Source organism: Notamacropus eugenii, chromosome 2, assembly GCF_028372415.1.
Source record: "Notamacropus eugenii isolate mMacEug1 chromosome 2, mMacEug1.pri_v2, whole genome shotgun sequence".
Classification (NCBI taxonomy): domain Eukaryota; kingdom Metazoa; phylum Chordata; class Mammalia; order Diprotodontia; family Macropodidae; genus Notamacropus; species Notamacropus eugenii.
Window position 1 is genome coordinate 306,360,785 of NC_092873.1, and position 17,960 is coordinate 306,378,744.

Sequence of the window (17,960 nt, forward strand, 5' to 3'; positions counted from 1 at the left end):
CACACAATAAATCCCCTTAATAAAAGGATTTGTTCTATAAAACTTGGACTCAGTCAAAAGACCACATAGGACCCAGAAGGTTACATAGGTTCCCCACCACTCATCTAGTAATCTGGCACTGAGTCTATTCTCCCGTGTTTTATTATCCCTTCTCTCTTTCAAGTTTTTAAATGTGTAGAAAGATCAGTCCTACTTTATGGCAGTAATACATTTTCTTTCTGGCTTGCCCTCTACTTAGCCATCTTGACACAATTCTGCCCAGTCCCACCCAACTTGTTTTTTGTTTTTGCTATTGTCTTTTTTTAGAAATGATTTATTGATGACTAAGTATTGTTTGTACATCACAGTCTTTTGGGAAGCATTCTACCTCCAAATTAAACCATCACGTGATGGGAATTTCCAAGGCAGTTTGAAGTATGATAATTCTCTGTCTCTTCTTTACAATTTTTTTGCCCCCAAATTTCCCTTGAGTTCCTAGACCATTTTTTTCTCTTGAAATGAAATTTCTTCAGTGTTTGATTCAGTTTTACAAGGTGTCCCCTTGGAAACTTATTGGTATAGAACACTAAATCTGCAAATTCATCTAGATAGTATTATCATTTTAATTTTTTTTTGATGTAGTGCAATCTTGAATGCTGATTATCTCTCTCCCTCTTTATATTTTCTTTTACATGTGAAAAGAATCTTAGAAATTTTGTTTAAATAAATCTTGTATATGTACTAGTAGATTAACTCATAAATATAGTATGCATTTTATAGTTATTTTGAATGTAATTTCTCTTATCATTGATTCTTCCTGAATGTTGTTAGTAATGTACAGGAATGCTGATGATTCTCATGAATTTATTTTTCATCCTACTACTTAACTGAAGTTATTAATTACTCCTGTTTCTTTTACTGCTGAATCTTTTGGTTTTCTAAGTATAGCATCATGTCATTTAGAAAGAGGAATAATTTCTCCTCCTTTTAGCTGATTTTTATAACTTTAATTTTTCATCTTTGTTATATCATTCAACAACAATATTTAATCACATTTGTTTATTGTTAATTTTAATTAATTCTATTGATTTGAGGGAATATCAATAATCTCAAAGTTATTACAATCAACCAGTCAATAAGGGTCCTACAGTACTAACACACATCCTCTCTTTTTTACTTCTTTTTTGTTGATATTCTTCCAATTGTTTAGAAAAGCATAATGCAGAGCAGCCCTTGGGTGTATTCTGTCCATTGTTTTCCAGCCTAGAATAATTTCCTAGAGAGTTTCTTTATTTTAAGGTCGTTAGAGCTGATATTTTTGTTCTTTGAATAAAAGTAGGTCAGTCTTCATTCTCCAAAGATAGCTTCTTTGTCCATTGGCCAGGGAGATTGGCATGGCACCAATTTCTCATGTAGGCTTTCAGCTTGACTATCAAAGATGCTATTGGTGTTTGGTGACCACGATGGGCAAATAAAACACTGATCTACAACCCTGTCTACATAGCAACTTTGGCTTCCAGGTCCAAAGTAATGTATTCACGCTTAACTCCTTGAAGAAGAGTGATCACTTTTACATGCTAGTTAAAAGTCATCAAGAAGCTACAAAAATTGAATTCTCAGATTAAGAAAAAATCAATTGTATATATCCCAAGCTCCCAAATTTATTTTTAATATTGTTCCATATTAATTCTGTCCCATAGCTCCACATTCTATTAGTTTCTTCTTTTCATCAGTTTCTAACCCAGGAACAAAAGCACCCACCACTGATAAGTAGAAGTTTCAATTAAAAACAAAACCCAACAGCATATAGAAAGGGTGAAGTAGGATTCTCCGTTAAAAGAACAAAAAGTCCTATTCCTGGAAATGTCACAACTAACAACTTAGTTAAATCTTTTTTTTCTTCACTTGATGTTTTGGTTACTTGATCTTCTACTTGCATTTCAGTGGCAGTAATAATTCCTTTGCTCTTGGACGTAAGCATAGAGGGGAGTACTGTTACAGGGATAGCAGGAGCCTGAGTAAATTCTTTCCTTTAAATTAATTACCTCTTGATCTCCAAGATCAACAACACCTTGTTTGTGTCTTCCACTTTCCCCTGTTATACTAGGGTTGTGCTCTGATCTATTTTTGCTAGTACCCTCTGTGACTCTAGCACCTGATGGATTTCTATGACCCTGCTTTCTTATTCCTGTCTGACCAGAACCATCCACAGATTGATCAGTATCAGATCTGTGAGTATTGTGTGTCCTGTACTCTGCCTTATCATAGTCAGATTCTGAGTGGCCAAATCTGTCATTGTATTGCTTATGACCGATCTGTCCATGCCTAGATTCTGATTGTCTAGAGCTATCATTTGATTGGTCGTGGCTAGATTCATGTCTTCTAGTTGTTCTGGACCCAGAGTGATCCTGAGTGTCACCTGACTGCCTGTGACTTGTCCCTGACTGTTCCTGACTGGATCGTGGTTTTCCTCTACGCCCAGTAGGTCTGTCTCCTGATTGGTGATGACTTGATTCTTGTCTTCCTGGACTTCTGGCCTGGTAATCTTCTGACTGTCCATGACCAGATCCCCTTCTTCCTGGACTCCTTGTTCTGGACCCTGATTGTCTGTGGGTGGATATTGATTGTCCATGACTAGACCTGGACTGTTTAGGAGGAGATACTGATTGTCTGCTACTTGATTGTTCTTCCTTGTCACTGAACTGGCCAGAGCTTGATCTCTGCTTTCTAATAGTGCTGGGTACAACATGATGTACTTTACCACCTGAGTGTTCATGGCTTTCCTCAGAGAGCCCATAACCAGTCTGTCCATAATCATAGTCTGTATTCCCATAGCTACCATGTTTCCAGCTGTAACTTGAGAGATATCTTTGTGCTCCATTACTCAGTGAATGTTCCCGAGAAGCACTAGAGACTCTATGGCTGTCACTGGATTGATGCCTTCCTGTTGTCCTTGACTCAGGTTGTCCCTGACTGGATGAGGACTGTTGATGACCGAATCCTGAATGTCTGTATCTGTCTCCTGATTGCCCTTCACTGTGATTGGATGAATCACGACTGGATCCCTGTCTTCTAGCTGAACTAGATTCTGAGTATGTAGATGAAGACTGTCCATGACCAGAGATTGAGTCTCTGGAGTGGTCTCTTGTTTGTCCTTCATTGTCACTTACCTGGCTAGATGTGGATCCCTGTCTTCCTCTTGTACTAGAGCCATGATGTCCCTGATTGAATGAGGACTGTTGATGACCAGATCCTGACTGTCCAGAGCTGTCTCCTGATTGATTTTTACTATGACTGGATGAACCATGACTGGATCCCTGTCTTCCTGCTCTCCTGGTGTCACTAGACTGTCTGTGAGCAGACCCTGAGTGCCCAGATGTATCTCCTACCTGTCCATGCTTGGATCCTTGGCTTCCTCTTGTCCTTGAACCAGACTGTTCTTCCTGTGATGAAGTATGTTGATGACCAGATCTTGACTGTCTAGAGCTCTGTCCTGACTGTTGCTCACTATCACTGGATTGTACAGAACTGTATCTCTGTCTTCGGCTTGAACTAGACTCTGAGTCTGTGGATGTAGCCTGTCCATGACCAGAGACTGAATCTCTGGAATGGTCTCTTATTTGTCCTTCACTATCACTTGCCTGACTGGAGATGGATCCCTTTCTTCCTCTTGTACTAGAGCCCTGGGTGGATGAATACCATTGATGGCCAGATCTTGACTGTCTAGAGCTGCCTCCTGATTGAGCTTCACTATCACTGAATTGATCATAACTGGAACCCCTTTGGGGGCTAGAATGGGACCCTGAGTGTGTAGATGAAGACCTTCTATGACCACAAGTTGAGTCTCTAGAGTGACCTCTTGATTGTCTGTCACTGTCTCTTGCCTGACTATCACTTGCTTCTTTTCTTCTTGTAGCTGATCCACGTCTCCCATGGGTAGATGAGGATTGTTGATGACTAGATGATGAGTGTCTAAGGCTGTCTCTTGATTGTTCTTCACTGTTACTTGAATGGCTATGGCTGTCACTCAGCTTCCCATCCTTACTGGATCTTGACTGTCCATGACTTCTTCCTTGTCTTTGTTGTTTGCTTCTTGTTGACATTCTGGAAATGTTGTCTTGCCTTTCAGACTCACTCCCTAATGTGTAGTGACCAATTGTTCTCTTACCTTGTTTCCTTGACTTTTTGGTTGTATTGCTGTTTGAATTCCTGTGTGTGGAGCCTTTTTGTTGATTGTCATCCTCCCCCCATTGACCATGTGAACTAGACCCCTTTCTTCCCCTTCTAGATGACTGTTCATCTGCACTGGATCCGTGATGATCAGTACTTGTACTTGACTTGTGTCTCTTTCCCCCATGCTTTCTTGAGCCTGACTCATTTCCCTCTTTCTCACTCTTCCTTGTGTTATGGTGTCTTTTCTTAGAGTCCTCTCTGTGTTCTGAGCTTGATGATCCACTTCTCCTTCTCTTCCAAGGAGAGCTGGACCGCGACTGGTGTCTAAGCTTTCCTTTCTTTTCTGAATACCAAGAACTGTACTGGAGTTCTTGTTCTGCTTCTGTATTTGATTGATCAGAACCAGAACCATTTTCTTCTTCCTCTGTCTCACTCTGCTCTTCTTGGTTATCTTGGAATTTTTGCTTTGACCCTGATGCTTCACAATACTTTTTGCTGATCTTCTTATTGAAAGACAAAGCCAGATTGACTATCATCAGAAGAAACTCAGTAAAGTCCACTTGATTGTCACGGTCTTGGTCCAGGATATGCATGATAGCTTCCACAACTTGAGGATTCTTTGAATTCTGTCTCAGAGAAAAGAATGCAGGAAGAGTGAATCAATCTGTCATACATCAAATGTGGATAATTATTACACCTAGGTGGGATCCAACCTGGAATATCTCCAGCCTGACTTAGACTAATATTATGCAACTGATATCCATAAAGACTGGGAAGAAAAAGAAGGTTCATAAAGAATAGCAAAACACAGAAAGGTTACATAAGGATGAGGACAAGGAGCTGCAGATGATTGTGAATATAAGATAGTTGCTACATTTTCATTAAAATGAATTAAACATTAAATTGACTAAATTGCAATTGAGTATTTTGGATTTGATCAATGGGAGTCTGTCTTGTAATTGAATATAAATTTTGGATGTTCCTTTGCACTTCTCCCTACTCCTAATGATTGCTCTTTCTAGGAGAGCCCTCTTTAGGGAGATGTGGTTCCTTGGTATAAATTAATGTTCAAATTGATTAATGTTAGAAGGAACCTGTAATATAGTGATGACACTGGATATCTATGCCTATGTTGGAGTTAGGGGTTTCAAATTCTGTAATATAGGAAGACAGAGAGAATATTTTGTTGTTGAGTCATTCAGTTGTGTCCAACCCTTCATGACCACCATGGACCTTTCTTGGCAAACATACTGGAGTGGTTTGTCTTCTCCAGTTATCCACTTTTTACAGTGGAGGAACTGAGACAAGCAGGGGTAAAGTGACTTGCCCAGGGTCATATAGCTAGTATGTATCCAAGGCCAGATTTGAACTCAGGTTTTCCTAATGTCAGAACCAGCCCTCTATCTGCTGCACTAGCTAGCTGTCACAGAGAAAATATCAGATGCTACTGAAAATGAATTTTGTCCGCTTCCCATTTTCTTCCACCATTAACCCTCTTTAGTGCAATAAGAAATTCATTGATTCAATTCTACTGAATTTTGTCCAGTTCTATTAATTTAGTTACAACTTCCAGCTAGAATTCCAGGGAATTCTATCTAGAGGACTTACAAATGGGTCATCAGGTATGTGGATTTTTTGTTTGTTACTTTCCAGATCCTGAGGTTGTATATCAAGTTAACAACTTCATCTCTCACTCTGAGGCTTAGGCAACACTCTAAGACCCTAAGTTGCAAAGCAGGTACAAACCTATATTGGAAGGAAGCGTGTCTTCACTAGGAAAGCTCTAAATCAGTGGTAGCAAACTCTCAAATAGAAACAGATTGTGCTGCCTACATATTGACTTAGAAAAAGACAAATGAACATTTTCTACATTGTGTTTTTATTTATTCCATTGAATATTTCCCAATTACATACAATTCTGTTTCTGGAAGCCCTTGGAAGTTTTGACCTCTGCCTGTGCCTTGAGTTTGACATCTTTTCTCTGCACCAATGAAATCACAATCCCTTCCCAAAACACCAAAGAAAACAAAAACCAAACGCCACAAAATGTGACTGTGAAGTTGGCATGCATCCATTACCTTCAGAACTGGGTAAAACTCCTTTTCCAAAAGTTTCTTCAGTTCTTTTTTACTTAGTGTGTCACACTCCTCTTCTTCTTTGGCATACTGGTAGAAAATCTCGATGGTTTGGGCAACACATTGCATGAGACGAGACATCTTTTGTGCAAATTTATGTGAACCTGAATAGAAAAAGATATATGTTTTTGTCATGCTTCTTCTTTCCTTTCAATATCTAATTTTTTATGATAAAATCATTGAATATCAGAGTTGGAAGGGACCTCAATGACCATCTAGTCCAACCCATACCTGAAAGAGATTTTGCTCTACAGCATATCTAACAAGTGATCATCTAGCCTTTCCTTGAAGACCTCTAATAAAAGAAATCCTGTTACCTTTTGAAGAAATCTTTTCCCCTTTGGAGTTTTCTAATTGCTAGGAAATTTATCTTTTCATCAAATGTAAATTTCCCCTTCAATTTCTACCCATTTCTTCAGGTTCTGCTTTCGGGATGAAAGAAAATAAGTCTAATTCTTTTTTTTAAGTATGACAACCCTTCTTCTAATATTTGAAAAGAGCCTATAGTTAATCTCAGCCCTGCTCCCCACTCCCTAGTCTTCTTTCTTTTCCTAAGCTAAACAACCTTAGTCCCTTTAACTGAACCTCATGTGGTATTAACTAGAGGTTCTTAAGCATCAGTACCTTCATCAATAAAAAAGAATGGTGAAAATATTTTATATCTTTCTTTCTTCTCTTGTATACAGTTATGAAAAAGAGGGCAGGCATGATTTAGCCCCTTTAACACATTAAAATTAAATATCTCTTTCAAAGTAAAACAGAAAGCCAGTGAAAGTAAAAGTCAAAGATGAGTTTCTCAATCCATAATCCAGATTGAATCTGGAGTCAATGAAATTCTGGGCTTCTTAACCATTGCCTCAGGTAGCTTTGGGTTCACAAGGTGCTGAAGAATCTCTGTATCTTCTAGAGGTTCTGAACCACTGACTACCAACCAGATCTTCCAGAGTATTTAAGCCAGGAGAAGTAGATAAAGCCAGCAGCTCATAAAGAGGAAATTAGGTAGAGAAGATGACCATGGATCAGGTCTCAGACTCTGCTTCATTTCTACACTTAACCAAAACACTCTTTTCAACCTACCATCAGGGTGAAGTCTTAGAGTTTTCTTGGACATTTAGCAAGAAGACATGAAAGCAGAATGATACCAATCAGAGCAACGTGAGTGACTGTTAATAGGAGATATTTACACTTAAATCAATCAAGGCTGATGACTAAAGCGAGACTCTGCCTTACTTAAATCCAGTTCATGCTCAAGTCAAGACATTGCCCTCATGACATCATTGGTCCTCTTCAAGAAAGAAGGATGGACAGCAACAAAAAATATCAAATGCCTACTATGTGCTAGGCAATCTGCTAAGCACTGGGGACCAAAAAGAAGCAAAAGACAATCTCTGCCTCAAGGAACTTACAGTCCAATTGGGGAGACAATACTTAAAGAATTGACATAGTAGAAAATAGCTACTGCTATCATTTTCCCCTCACCTCCTAAACTTATTTAAACTAAATGGTCTACCAATGCAGAGCACTCAGAAGTCTCAGAAGAGCCAAGATTTCATCTTCATTTTCCCTCAAAATAGGGACAAACTTTCATCAGTATCAAGTGTCCTTAAAGGTACATGAACAGCAAAGCTTCCAAAGCTCCTTATACTCAAGCTCATTATAATATCATAGCACTGTAGTATGTCAGAACAATGATCCTTAGAGATGATTTAGTTCAATAATTTCCTTTTTACAAGTGAGGAAACTGAGTCTCCCACGGTTTAGGTGATTTGCCAAATGTCACCCAGCTATGAAATGATAGAGCTGAGATCAAAGCCTAAGTTTTCTATCTGAATTCTCTCTTCACTGAACCATGATGATCCTTGGATTTACTCCTGCAGTACCCACTAAGGTGTATAACTTTAGCTAGATTGACTAGATCAACTTACCCAGTTCACTGAAGAAACAAGGAGGATGTGAAATGAAGCAGTTTTCAGGGTGCCAACTGTCTGGGATGCTGGGCTTTTTATACTGGACTAATTGTCCATCTCAGAAAGGTAACACCTCTTATCTGGTATGCCCTGATTCATTTGCAGCCAAACCCAGCTCCACCTCTATCTCCAGGGATATTGTTTACCCTACTCATTTGGGATCACCTTGACAGCTTCCAGATTTGGGCTGGTTTCAACCGCACCTATCAATTGCCTATAGAAGGACCTCTTTGGTCAAGTTCCTTGAGGGCAGGGACCATAGGATAATGCCGAACCTTACAAGTCCTTCAGTTCAAACCCCTAATTTTACAGATTAGCAAATTCAGGCAATGTCTCCTATTACTCTATTTTATATTCATATTTATTCATGATATTTACCTATAATTCTTTTTTATCCTTTCATAGTTTGGGGGTCAGAACCACTGTGTATATATGTGTGTGTATACATATGTATGTACGTATGCACATATATACAAAACCAGATCAAGTGATCTATGTAAAACAGGGACTATTTTTTTCTCTCTGACTTTTTGGTTCTAGCTATTTTTTTATGTGACAGTTCATTAATGACCTATTTAATTTCTCTTTTGAAATTGGTTCATTTTGATTCTGCATTCTCCCTCTCTTTCTCTCTCTCTTCCTTCCTTCCTTCCTTCCTTCCTTCCTTCCTTCCTTCCTTCCTTCCTTCCTTCCTTCCTTCCTTCCTTCCTTCCTTCTTTCCTTCCTTCCTTCCTTCCTTCCTTCCTTCCTTCCTTCCTTCCTTCCTTCCTTCCTTCCTTCCTTCCTTCCTTCCTTCCTTCCTTCTTTCCTTCCATTCTTCTTTCCTCTCTTTCATACTCAGACATTTCTTTTATGGTCTGAGTTTTGGGGGGCATATGGTTATACACAATTTGTATGATCGCTATCATTATTTCTTCTATATTACTTGTGATTTCTGATTCTCAATTTTAATTTGATTTTTCCTGCTCTTTTTTCATTAAATGTGTTACTGGTTTGTCAATGTTATTGATGAGTCATTTTAAAACTAGCTTTTAATTTTATTTATTAACTGAAGTATTTTGTTTTTTTTTCTTTTAATTTGTAATTTCTTGGTTCTTTTTTGTCTTTCTCAATTTATTTTAACTTATTTAACTAGAAACTGAACTCATTAATAAATCAATTAACAAGGAGGAATTAAATGCCTACGTGTGAAGCATTGTGCTGACTGCTAGGGACAGAAATACAAAAGCTAAGTTTTCTATGACTATTCCTTCCATCTTCCAGCTCTCACCGTCTACCCTTTGGAATACTTAAATTTCTCCTTGTCCCCTCCCAGCCCTACCCCCACCTCTGAACTAATTGGTTATGGTAAGGAGTCAAAACACCTCTTGATCATTTTGTCATATTCTCTCTCCACAATCATTGCTCAGTAATTCCTACTTCTAAAATGAACCTAAGATCTTTCAATCCAAATTTATCACCTGATTAAGAAGCTAGTAACTGCTGCTATCTACTGACCTCCCCAGCACACTCTCCTTCCTTCCCACAATGAATTCAGTGCCTGGCTTATAGTTTTTCTCTCCATTCCAACTTCTGCCTTCATCCTAAGAGAATTCATCATACATATTGATGCAACTGCAAGCACCCTAACTTCCCTGGTCCTCAACTGACTCATTTCTCATGACCTACTCCTTCACCCAACCTCCCCTACACAAAGAGACAGTCCTCCCAGGATTGCTGGGAAGATAAAATGAGATCATATTTGTAAAGAACTTTGTAAACCTTAAAGTTTAATAAAAATCTAACTTTTCCATCACTTTTAAAGCCACTCATGGCACCTCTTCACCTGAAGACCTTGCCCCATACTTTACCAAAGCAAATTGAGGCCATTTGCCAAGAGCTCCCACTTTTTCCCTCCTCCTCATCCCAAATCACCCAAATGTCTTCCCCCACTACCTCCTCTTTTAAACATTTCTCACATTATGGAATGGCTCTTTTCCTTGCTAAGGCAAATCCTTTAGTAAGACATGGGCACTAATTTGGTGTCACCAAAAAAATCTTAATACAGAAAGAAAATTTTAGGTAAATAGAGGAAAACAAATCTAACATAACTTCAAATGAGAATGAATTGAACTATCCAATAAAATGAGTGATAGTTTTATAAGAAAATGAAATCCCATAATGTGTTAAATATGTGTATGTATATACACACATGTATATTTACATATACATGTGCACATACGTGTGTATATATGTATGTATATGTACATGTGTGTATATGTGTACACATATGCATACACACACACAAAACTAAGGCAAATCCTTAATGTGCGTAGGACCCCATTCTATCCCATCTTCACTAGTAGATTGCCCCTCCTATTATCCTTGCATTAATATTCAATCTTTCCCTGTCTACTGGCTATTTCTTTGCTTCCTACAAACAGGCCTATGCTTCCACCATCCTTAAACAAGCCTTCCCTTGATCTGACTATCTCTGGTAATTCTTATCCTATATTTCTCCTCCCTTTCATGGCTCAAATTCTTGAGAAAGCCATTCAAGATCTATGCTTCACTTCCTTTTTTCTCATTCTTTTCAAACCTTGCTCTCTTTTGCTGTTCCTCTTCTTATCCTTCTCCTTTGCTAGATTTTCCACCAGGTCATGTCTACTAACTGTGGGTATGCCCCATGGCTCTATTCTTGACCCTCTTCCATTCTCTTTCTATGCTGCTTTATTTGATGATATCATTAGTTCCCATGGATTCAATTATCATCTCTAGGAAGATTATTCCAAGATCTGTACATACAAACCACAACCTCTCGTGACCTCCAACCTAGCATTACCCACTGACTGTTGGATATCTTGAGCTAGATGTGCCATAGACATCTTAAATTCAACATGTCTAAAGCAGAGCTTAATAATCTTCCCCCTACTTCTTCAAAAATCCCCTGTTACTGTTGGGGGCACCACCATTCTCCCAGTCCATCAGGTACCTTTTACTCCTCACTGTCTTTCATCTCAAGTCATGGCATATCCATTTTCACAACATCTTTCCCTCTAACACTGCCAACAAATCTGACCTCAGATACTTACTAGCTGTGTAACTCTGCTCAAGTCACTTCACTTTTATCTGCTTCAGTTTCCTCATCTGTAAAATGAGCTGGAGAAAGAAATGGGAAAGTAGACATGTTGAATTTGAGATTCTTGTGGAACAACTAGCTTGAAATGTCAGATAGGCAGTTACTTATGTGCAGCTAGAGCTTCAGAGAAAGAACAGAAAGGGATACATAGATGTGTAATCATCTGAATACAGATTTTTTTTGAACCCATGGGAGCTAAGGTCACCACATGAAAGAGTATAAAGAGAAAAGAGAATAGGGTTCAGGACAAAGCCTGGAAGTACACCTGTGATTAAGAGAAGTGATATGGATGAAGAACTACCAAAGGAGCAATCAGAAGGTAGAAAGAGAACCACAAGAATGCCACTTCAGGAAAACTGAGAAAGGAGATAGTATCCAGTATAGGGTAGTAAAAAATTGTACATATATACATACATACATGCACACATACTATAGAGTGGTCCAGAAGCACTGAAACGGAGAAGATGCCATTTAATTTGGCAATTAAGAGACCACTGGTTACTTTAAAGAGAGCAGTTTTAGGTTAGTGATGAGGGCAGAAAACACATTATATGGGGTTTAGAAGAGAGTGAGAGGAGAAGAAGTGAAAGCAGCGAGTATAGACAGTTTTTTTTTTCCTGTGAGCTTGGCTTAGAAAAGAAGACATATCAACAATAGCTAACAGGGAAAGTAGATTCAGGAAGGACTTTTATATTTCTTTTTTATCACTTGTTAATATTGGCATTTAGGAATATTAATTTGTCTCTACTACTATTTCATCCCATAAATATTGATATAGTATTTTATTATCTTTTCTATATACATATAGCATGTGTATAGTATACAAGATGTGTGTATATATATATGTATATATATATGGGATTCAGTTTGTCTAATATTATAACTCACTAGTCCCCATCCAGTGTCTTTCCAACAAAATTAATCACCAATTAGTGTTTATCTGTATCAATTTGATCAGTGACCCTTCCTTGATAACAATAATAATTAACATCAATTAAAGACCCGTTTTGATGCTGTTGTTATAATCATGTTCCAGCTTTTTCCTTTTGTAGTAAATTTCTATAGTCATAGCAAGTGTTCAGTAGAAGATATGAGCACAGTGCAAGTATATAAGATCTTATTGTTTTCAATCAGAATGTGTAGTCTTTCTATATCCCAAACAACTTAGTAAATTATTAGTTGGGCTTGCCATCTGCCTGCTAATACTCATAGAGTTATGTCTAAGATTAAATAGCTCATTCTTTTTAGGATGCTATGGGAATAATTGGACAAAGGTAAAATAGCTTGTGAAACAAAATATGAATCTAATTTATGAGATTAATGTCAGAAACTACTGTCTTATTTTGAGGAAAAGAATTTCAGTACCATCAGTCATCTTAGTGAAGAGTAGTGTTTGTGTAATATCTATTTCATTTGAAAGTCATTAACAGCAGAACATGTTCTACTACAGGCAACCAATTTGATATATATTGTTCTCTCTCTATAATTGGAAATTAATTACATAAATGTATCTACACATCCCATCCCAAGTAAATTGGAGTAAAGTCAGCCTCTCATAAGAAGATTAATTTGTGTAATCATCGAACTTCGGGGTGGAGAGCCTCCTCCTGCAAGAGTGTTGTTACTTCTGTTTTCATATATAGGATTAGATCCTTATAGCATCTGATTCTCCTAAAGGAATTCGAATTGGCTGAAGTAAAAATGTTTCAGAAAGCAACAAGATCAGACAATCGTATATGTCAAATGTAAGCGATTCTAATAGTGCATGTAAAATCTTAATTTTTAGATGTTTCCCTTATAACTCTACTGTTGACAAGATCAGAACCATAAAGTTCCAGTTGTTTTTCATCACATGAACTAGTTATTAGAGGAGTAAAATTTGAGAGACTATACTAATTTGTATTGAAGTCTGTTTTGTGAAAGATTTTAGCAAGAACATCTCAGGCGTCTCTACAAGTAATATGGAACCAGAGAAGCAAATTTACTGAAGAAGTGCTCCTGAGGACAAGATATGTTCCAGACTGTCCCAAGAAAAGATGTTCTAGAGACTGGACAACTACATGGGGCATCTGAGATCCAAGAGAAATCTGCCAATTAAATGGACTTTGGGAGTGGGTTACTAGAATGCAAAAAGACTTCATGTTCGCTAATGTTGATGATCATTACTGTACTACTTTGACTTTTTGTTTCAGTGTACCTGTATACTGAGTTCTCTTCATTATCTTGGTGTCAGGTAAATCCCCTTCCCCCCATTAGTTCACAGTTTTAGACATTTTCACTATAGCTTGTACTGTGATTGGTCAATTAACTGGCATTAACCGGTCAAGGAAAATTGTGACAAATCTCTCATTGACAAAAAAGGAAAAATTGAAAAAAACCACGTGATTGTTTTTCAATTTTTCAATTGAAATTGTTCTATATCACCCCCAATATGTTGTAAAATTACCCAAGCTATGTTTTTTTTGTCTCTGATCTTAGTTCACAAGTTCAGCTGACCTGCACTGAGTAATTCTCAGAAATTCAGTTCCCTCACTAATCACCAAATGCCATTAATTCTTCCTTTACCTTCCCTAGGGGCAGGATGGAAGAAAATTATGATAATTTGGTGATTTTCTTATTTGTCATATAGTTGCCCTACTTGTGCTTATACTGTTGTTGTGGATTTTGCCTCCAGTGTAAATCAGTGGTAGATTCCTCGGCTTCTTGTGCATGACTTAGGGAACTATGTGGAAGATTATGTTGGAAACGTTGTATGAGCAGGTCACAAGGGATGGAGTATGTTGAGGTAGGTCAGAATGGGGACGTGTCCTATGGCTGCCACAGAAAAATGGAAACTACTTTGAGCAGAAGAGGTCTACCCCCTTACATTTGGCATAATTGGCAGGACAGTCTGCCCCCTTACAGTACCTTTTCCTCTTCTAGGGTTGAGATCCCATCTCCTTGTACTTGCCCCATTCCAGTCCCTCTGTCCCATTGCTTCTTTCTATTCTTTCAAAGTTCCCCTTTCTTGTTGTTACTAAAGGAATTGTGATTCTTTCTCTGTTCACCTGTGGATGCCTTCCTCTGCTCTTCACGGTCCCCATCAGCATCTTCATAATTTTCCATCATGTTGTCACCTCTCAAAAAAGCCATTGATTCATTATAGGGAGTCATGGAATTTAGACCACCCATCAATTAATCAATCAACAAGCATTATTAAATGCCTATGTATCAGACACTATGTACTAGGTACAGATGATACAAAAATAAAGAATGAAATATTCCCTGCTCTTAAGGGGCTTACATTACTACAGTACAGACAACAAATATATACTTACATATGTACATAAACACATACATACATCTGTATCTGTACATATACATATACATATGTATGGATGATGTGTGGAATAAAAAAAGACAATAAACACAAACAAATATAATGCAGTCAAACCCAAGGTAGTTAGGGAAGGGAAGCATTAGCATTTTAGATTAGGAAAGTCTTAATGCAGAAGGTGCTGCCTTAGCTGTATCCTGAAGGAGGAGAAGGATTTTATGAGCAGATGTACAGAGGAAGTACATGCCAGAAAATGTCTAATGCAGAAGTAGAGAGGCAAGAGATTGAGTGCTAGGCATGAGGAACAGAGAGCAAACCAGTTTGCTTGGATTACAGAGTGAGGGAGGGGAAGTAATATATAATGACATTTGAAAGATATTTGGGACCATGTTGTAAAGGTCTTTAAAAGGTAAACCAAGGAGTTACTATTTGATCCTAGAAGAGGCAACTGGAGTTGATGGAACAGGAGTGGCATGATTAGTCTGTGTTTAAGAAAATCACTTTGACATCAGTGTGAGGGATTGAATTGGATTAATAGACTGTATTGGGCAGAGACCTGAGGCAGGGAGGTTAAATGTAATAATCTAGTTGAGCGGATGAGGCCCTGAACTAAGATGGCTATGAGAATAGAGAGAAGGGGTTGGATACAAGGAATGTTGTGGAAGTAAAAAAATGTTTTGGCAGCTGATTGGTTATGGGGAATAAAGCATTGAGGATAACTCTGAGGCCATAAACATGGGAATCCGGAAGCCTGGTAATGCCTTCAATAGAAAAATGAAATTTGAAAGAGGAGTGAGTGTAGCATATGAGTTAACAAACTGTACTTTGATCATGCTGAGTTTAAGAAGCCTCTGTAATATTCCAGTTTGAAATGCCCAATAAGTGATAGGAGACTGAAATTCAAAGGAGTGTCTGTGGCTGCATATATAGACCTGTTAGTCATTTTCATAGAGATGATAATTAGGTCCATGGGAGGTGACAGAGTCACTGAATAGGAGTATGTAGAGAGGGAAGAAAATAGAGCCACAGCTGAGCCATGTAGAAGACCTCAGTTAGGGGATACACTATGGCTGATGAATCAGCAAAGGATACTGAGCCATCAGGTAGGAAGAGACCACAGAGAGTGTTGTATCATGACAATCAAAGAATAGTGAGTACAGAGCCTCTCAGCAGTGATAAATGTAGCAGGGAGGGTAGGAGAAAGGGTAAGGTACTAAGTATTTAAGTTCTCCAGTGTTATTTCATGAATGTTTTCACCTTTTTCAGTGTTTCTTTCTGTCTTAGCTTATAGATTCAGTTCTAGTTATTCTTGTGGGATATGTTTTTATCTGTGATAGAGAGCCTTTTCTACAAAACATATGAAGAATACCTCTTGTCTGGACTATGCTATAGAATTAGACTGGTGGCCCACTGAATTAGTTTATTAATATATAGACATACACATATACATGTACCTATATATGTATATGCATATGCATGCATATAAAATTTATTTTAAATTTATAAAATTTGAATTTATTAAATATATATTATATATATATATACACATATATATGTGTATAAAATATGTTGGTTGGTTTGTTGGTTGTTGTCCTTCATTCTTGAAGAGGACCAAAATGACATCACCATGATAAAGTGCACTTTCAATGTGTACGATTGTTGCCGGTCAGACCAATACAAACTTGGAATGCTCTGCCACACATTGGGCACAGATAGTCCTTGTGAATACTTGGGGTGGTTACTCAGAATTTGTGCATCCTACATTTCCTTTGTGCTATTTCAATTCTCCTTTGCTCATAGAACACAGCCTTTTCCAATGTGGGCATGCCGTACTGAGCAGTCCTGTGCCAGTGTCTCCCATGTCACACAATCAAATCCACAGTTCTTGAGAGAGACTTTGAGAGTATCCTTGTGTCACTTCTTCTGACCACCATGTAATCACCTGCCCCATGTGAGTTCTCCATAAAAAAAGGCTATATAATATGTATACACACATTTGCAAGCACACACACAGACATACGTACACATTTTTGGACTTGGGCCCCAAACTTAAAGTAGGAAAACAAGAAGATGAAGGAGGAGGAGGAGGAGGAGAAGAGAGATTCCAGGAGAGGATCAAAAAGAACAGGAATCATCAGGAAAGGCTTCCTGGAGGAGACAGGAGTCAAACTAAGCTTTGAAGGATTTTGTGGAGAGAAGAAGGAAAGGCACTTCAGGTGAGAGGAACCCCAAGCAGAGAAGTCATAAATGTGAGTCTGAGGGTGGTCTATTTTTGAGAAGGGAGGGAGATCTGGCTGGAGTGGAGATTTATGGAAGTTAAGGTAAGTAATGCTATTTAGCTAAGGCAGGGCCAGACTGACGAGGGGCTTGAAAACCGGCTGAGGAGTTTGCCGCCATGACATGATATGTGGTTTTATCATATATCTTGTACAGTGGAGGTTAAGGCATAAAATGACACTCCTTTTATAGTGACTCCTAAATCTTGGGACTCCTTTCCTGAATTTTGTCTTCATATGGGGAGAAATGGTATTTGTAGGGAGGAAAATGAGAAGTCATTTCCTTCCTCTTTCCCCCAAGTTTGTGGCTATTTACAAATACTCAACAATTCTAGTGTCAGGGAAGAGAATGGCTTATTGATATTTATTTTCAAGTATAGCATAGAAGGGTTTAGTCAGTTAGGGAGAGAATAGTGCATGGCCTCCATCACCCCCACTGTTCTGCAGCACAGAGTGGTAGGTGGTAACTCAGGGAAATAATGCCAGATGCTCTCTAGTTGAAGGCACAGAGCCCTCTGGGGGTCTAGATTTAAATAGGATTTTCAAATAAAGGGTCTTCCTTGTTGATTGGCATGTTGCAAATGAGACAATGGGATTAGGGAACATAGAGGAGCAGCCAAAGTGAGGAGGGGTGGCCAGCAGTAGGCTTGGATTCAGGAAGATCTGAATCATCTCATCTGGACTCAGACATACGTTGGCTGTGTGAAACTAGACAAGTCACTTAACCTCTGTCTGCCTTAGTTTCCCCAATGGCAAAATGAGGATTATAATAACAACTATCTCTCAGGGTGGTTGTGAGGACCAAATGAGATAATTATAAAGGACTTGACAAACCTTAAAGTGCTATACAAATGCTAGCTACTATTATTATTTTAAAAATTAATCAGGGAAGCCTGCTTGGAATCAAGAAAGTAGAATTATTACTGCCACACTAGGAAACTTGCCAGAGAATTTCAGGAGCCAGTTTTAACTAGAACTTGGGCAGTTTAAATACTA

General features: G+C 38.3%; 2 protein-coding genes across 2 annotated transcripts in view; both read right to left on the bottom strand.

Moving 5' to 3' along the window:
* Nucleotides 1-1,743: 1,743 nt before the first annotated feature.
* On the bottom strand, nt 1,744-8,277 carry LOC140527727 (uncharacterized). The gene is made up of 3 exons (XM_072644878.1): nt 8,213-8,277; nt 6,231-6,391; nt 1,744-4,778 (listed from the first exon to the last, which is right to left on the bottom strand). The coding sequence occupies exons 2-3, from the start codon at nt 6,366-6,368 to the stop codon at nt 1,920-1,922; spliced, it is 2,997 nt and encodes a 998-aa protein (XP_072500979.1). The 5' UTR covers nt 6,369-6,391; nt 8,213-8,277; the 3' UTR covers nt 1,744-1,919.
* Nucleotides 8,278-11,323: 3,046 nt separating this feature from the next.
* The window catches only part of LOC140522998 (uncharacterized), a 40,499-nt gene continuing 33,862 nt past the window's right edge, over nt 11,324-17,960 (bottom strand). The window contains exon 5 of the mRNA XM_072638110.1: nt 11,324-11,392. Within this exon, the coding sequence (XP_072494211.1) occupies nt 11,343-11,392 (50 nt within the window). The 3' untranslated portion in view covers nt 11,324-11,342. The remainder of the gene's footprint in view (nt 11,393-17,960) is intronic.

Bases quoted from the DNA above. Each gene is read 5' to 3' on its own strand.
- LOC140527727 (XM_072644878.1), bottom strand. From the start codon at position 6,368: ATGTCTCGTCTCATGCAATGTGTTGCCCAAACCATCGAGATTTTCTAC. The intron at 4,779-6,230 runs GTAATGGATGCA...TCTCTGAGACAG, and splicing joins AGTTTTACCCAGTTCTGAAG to AATTCAAAGAATCCTCAAGT.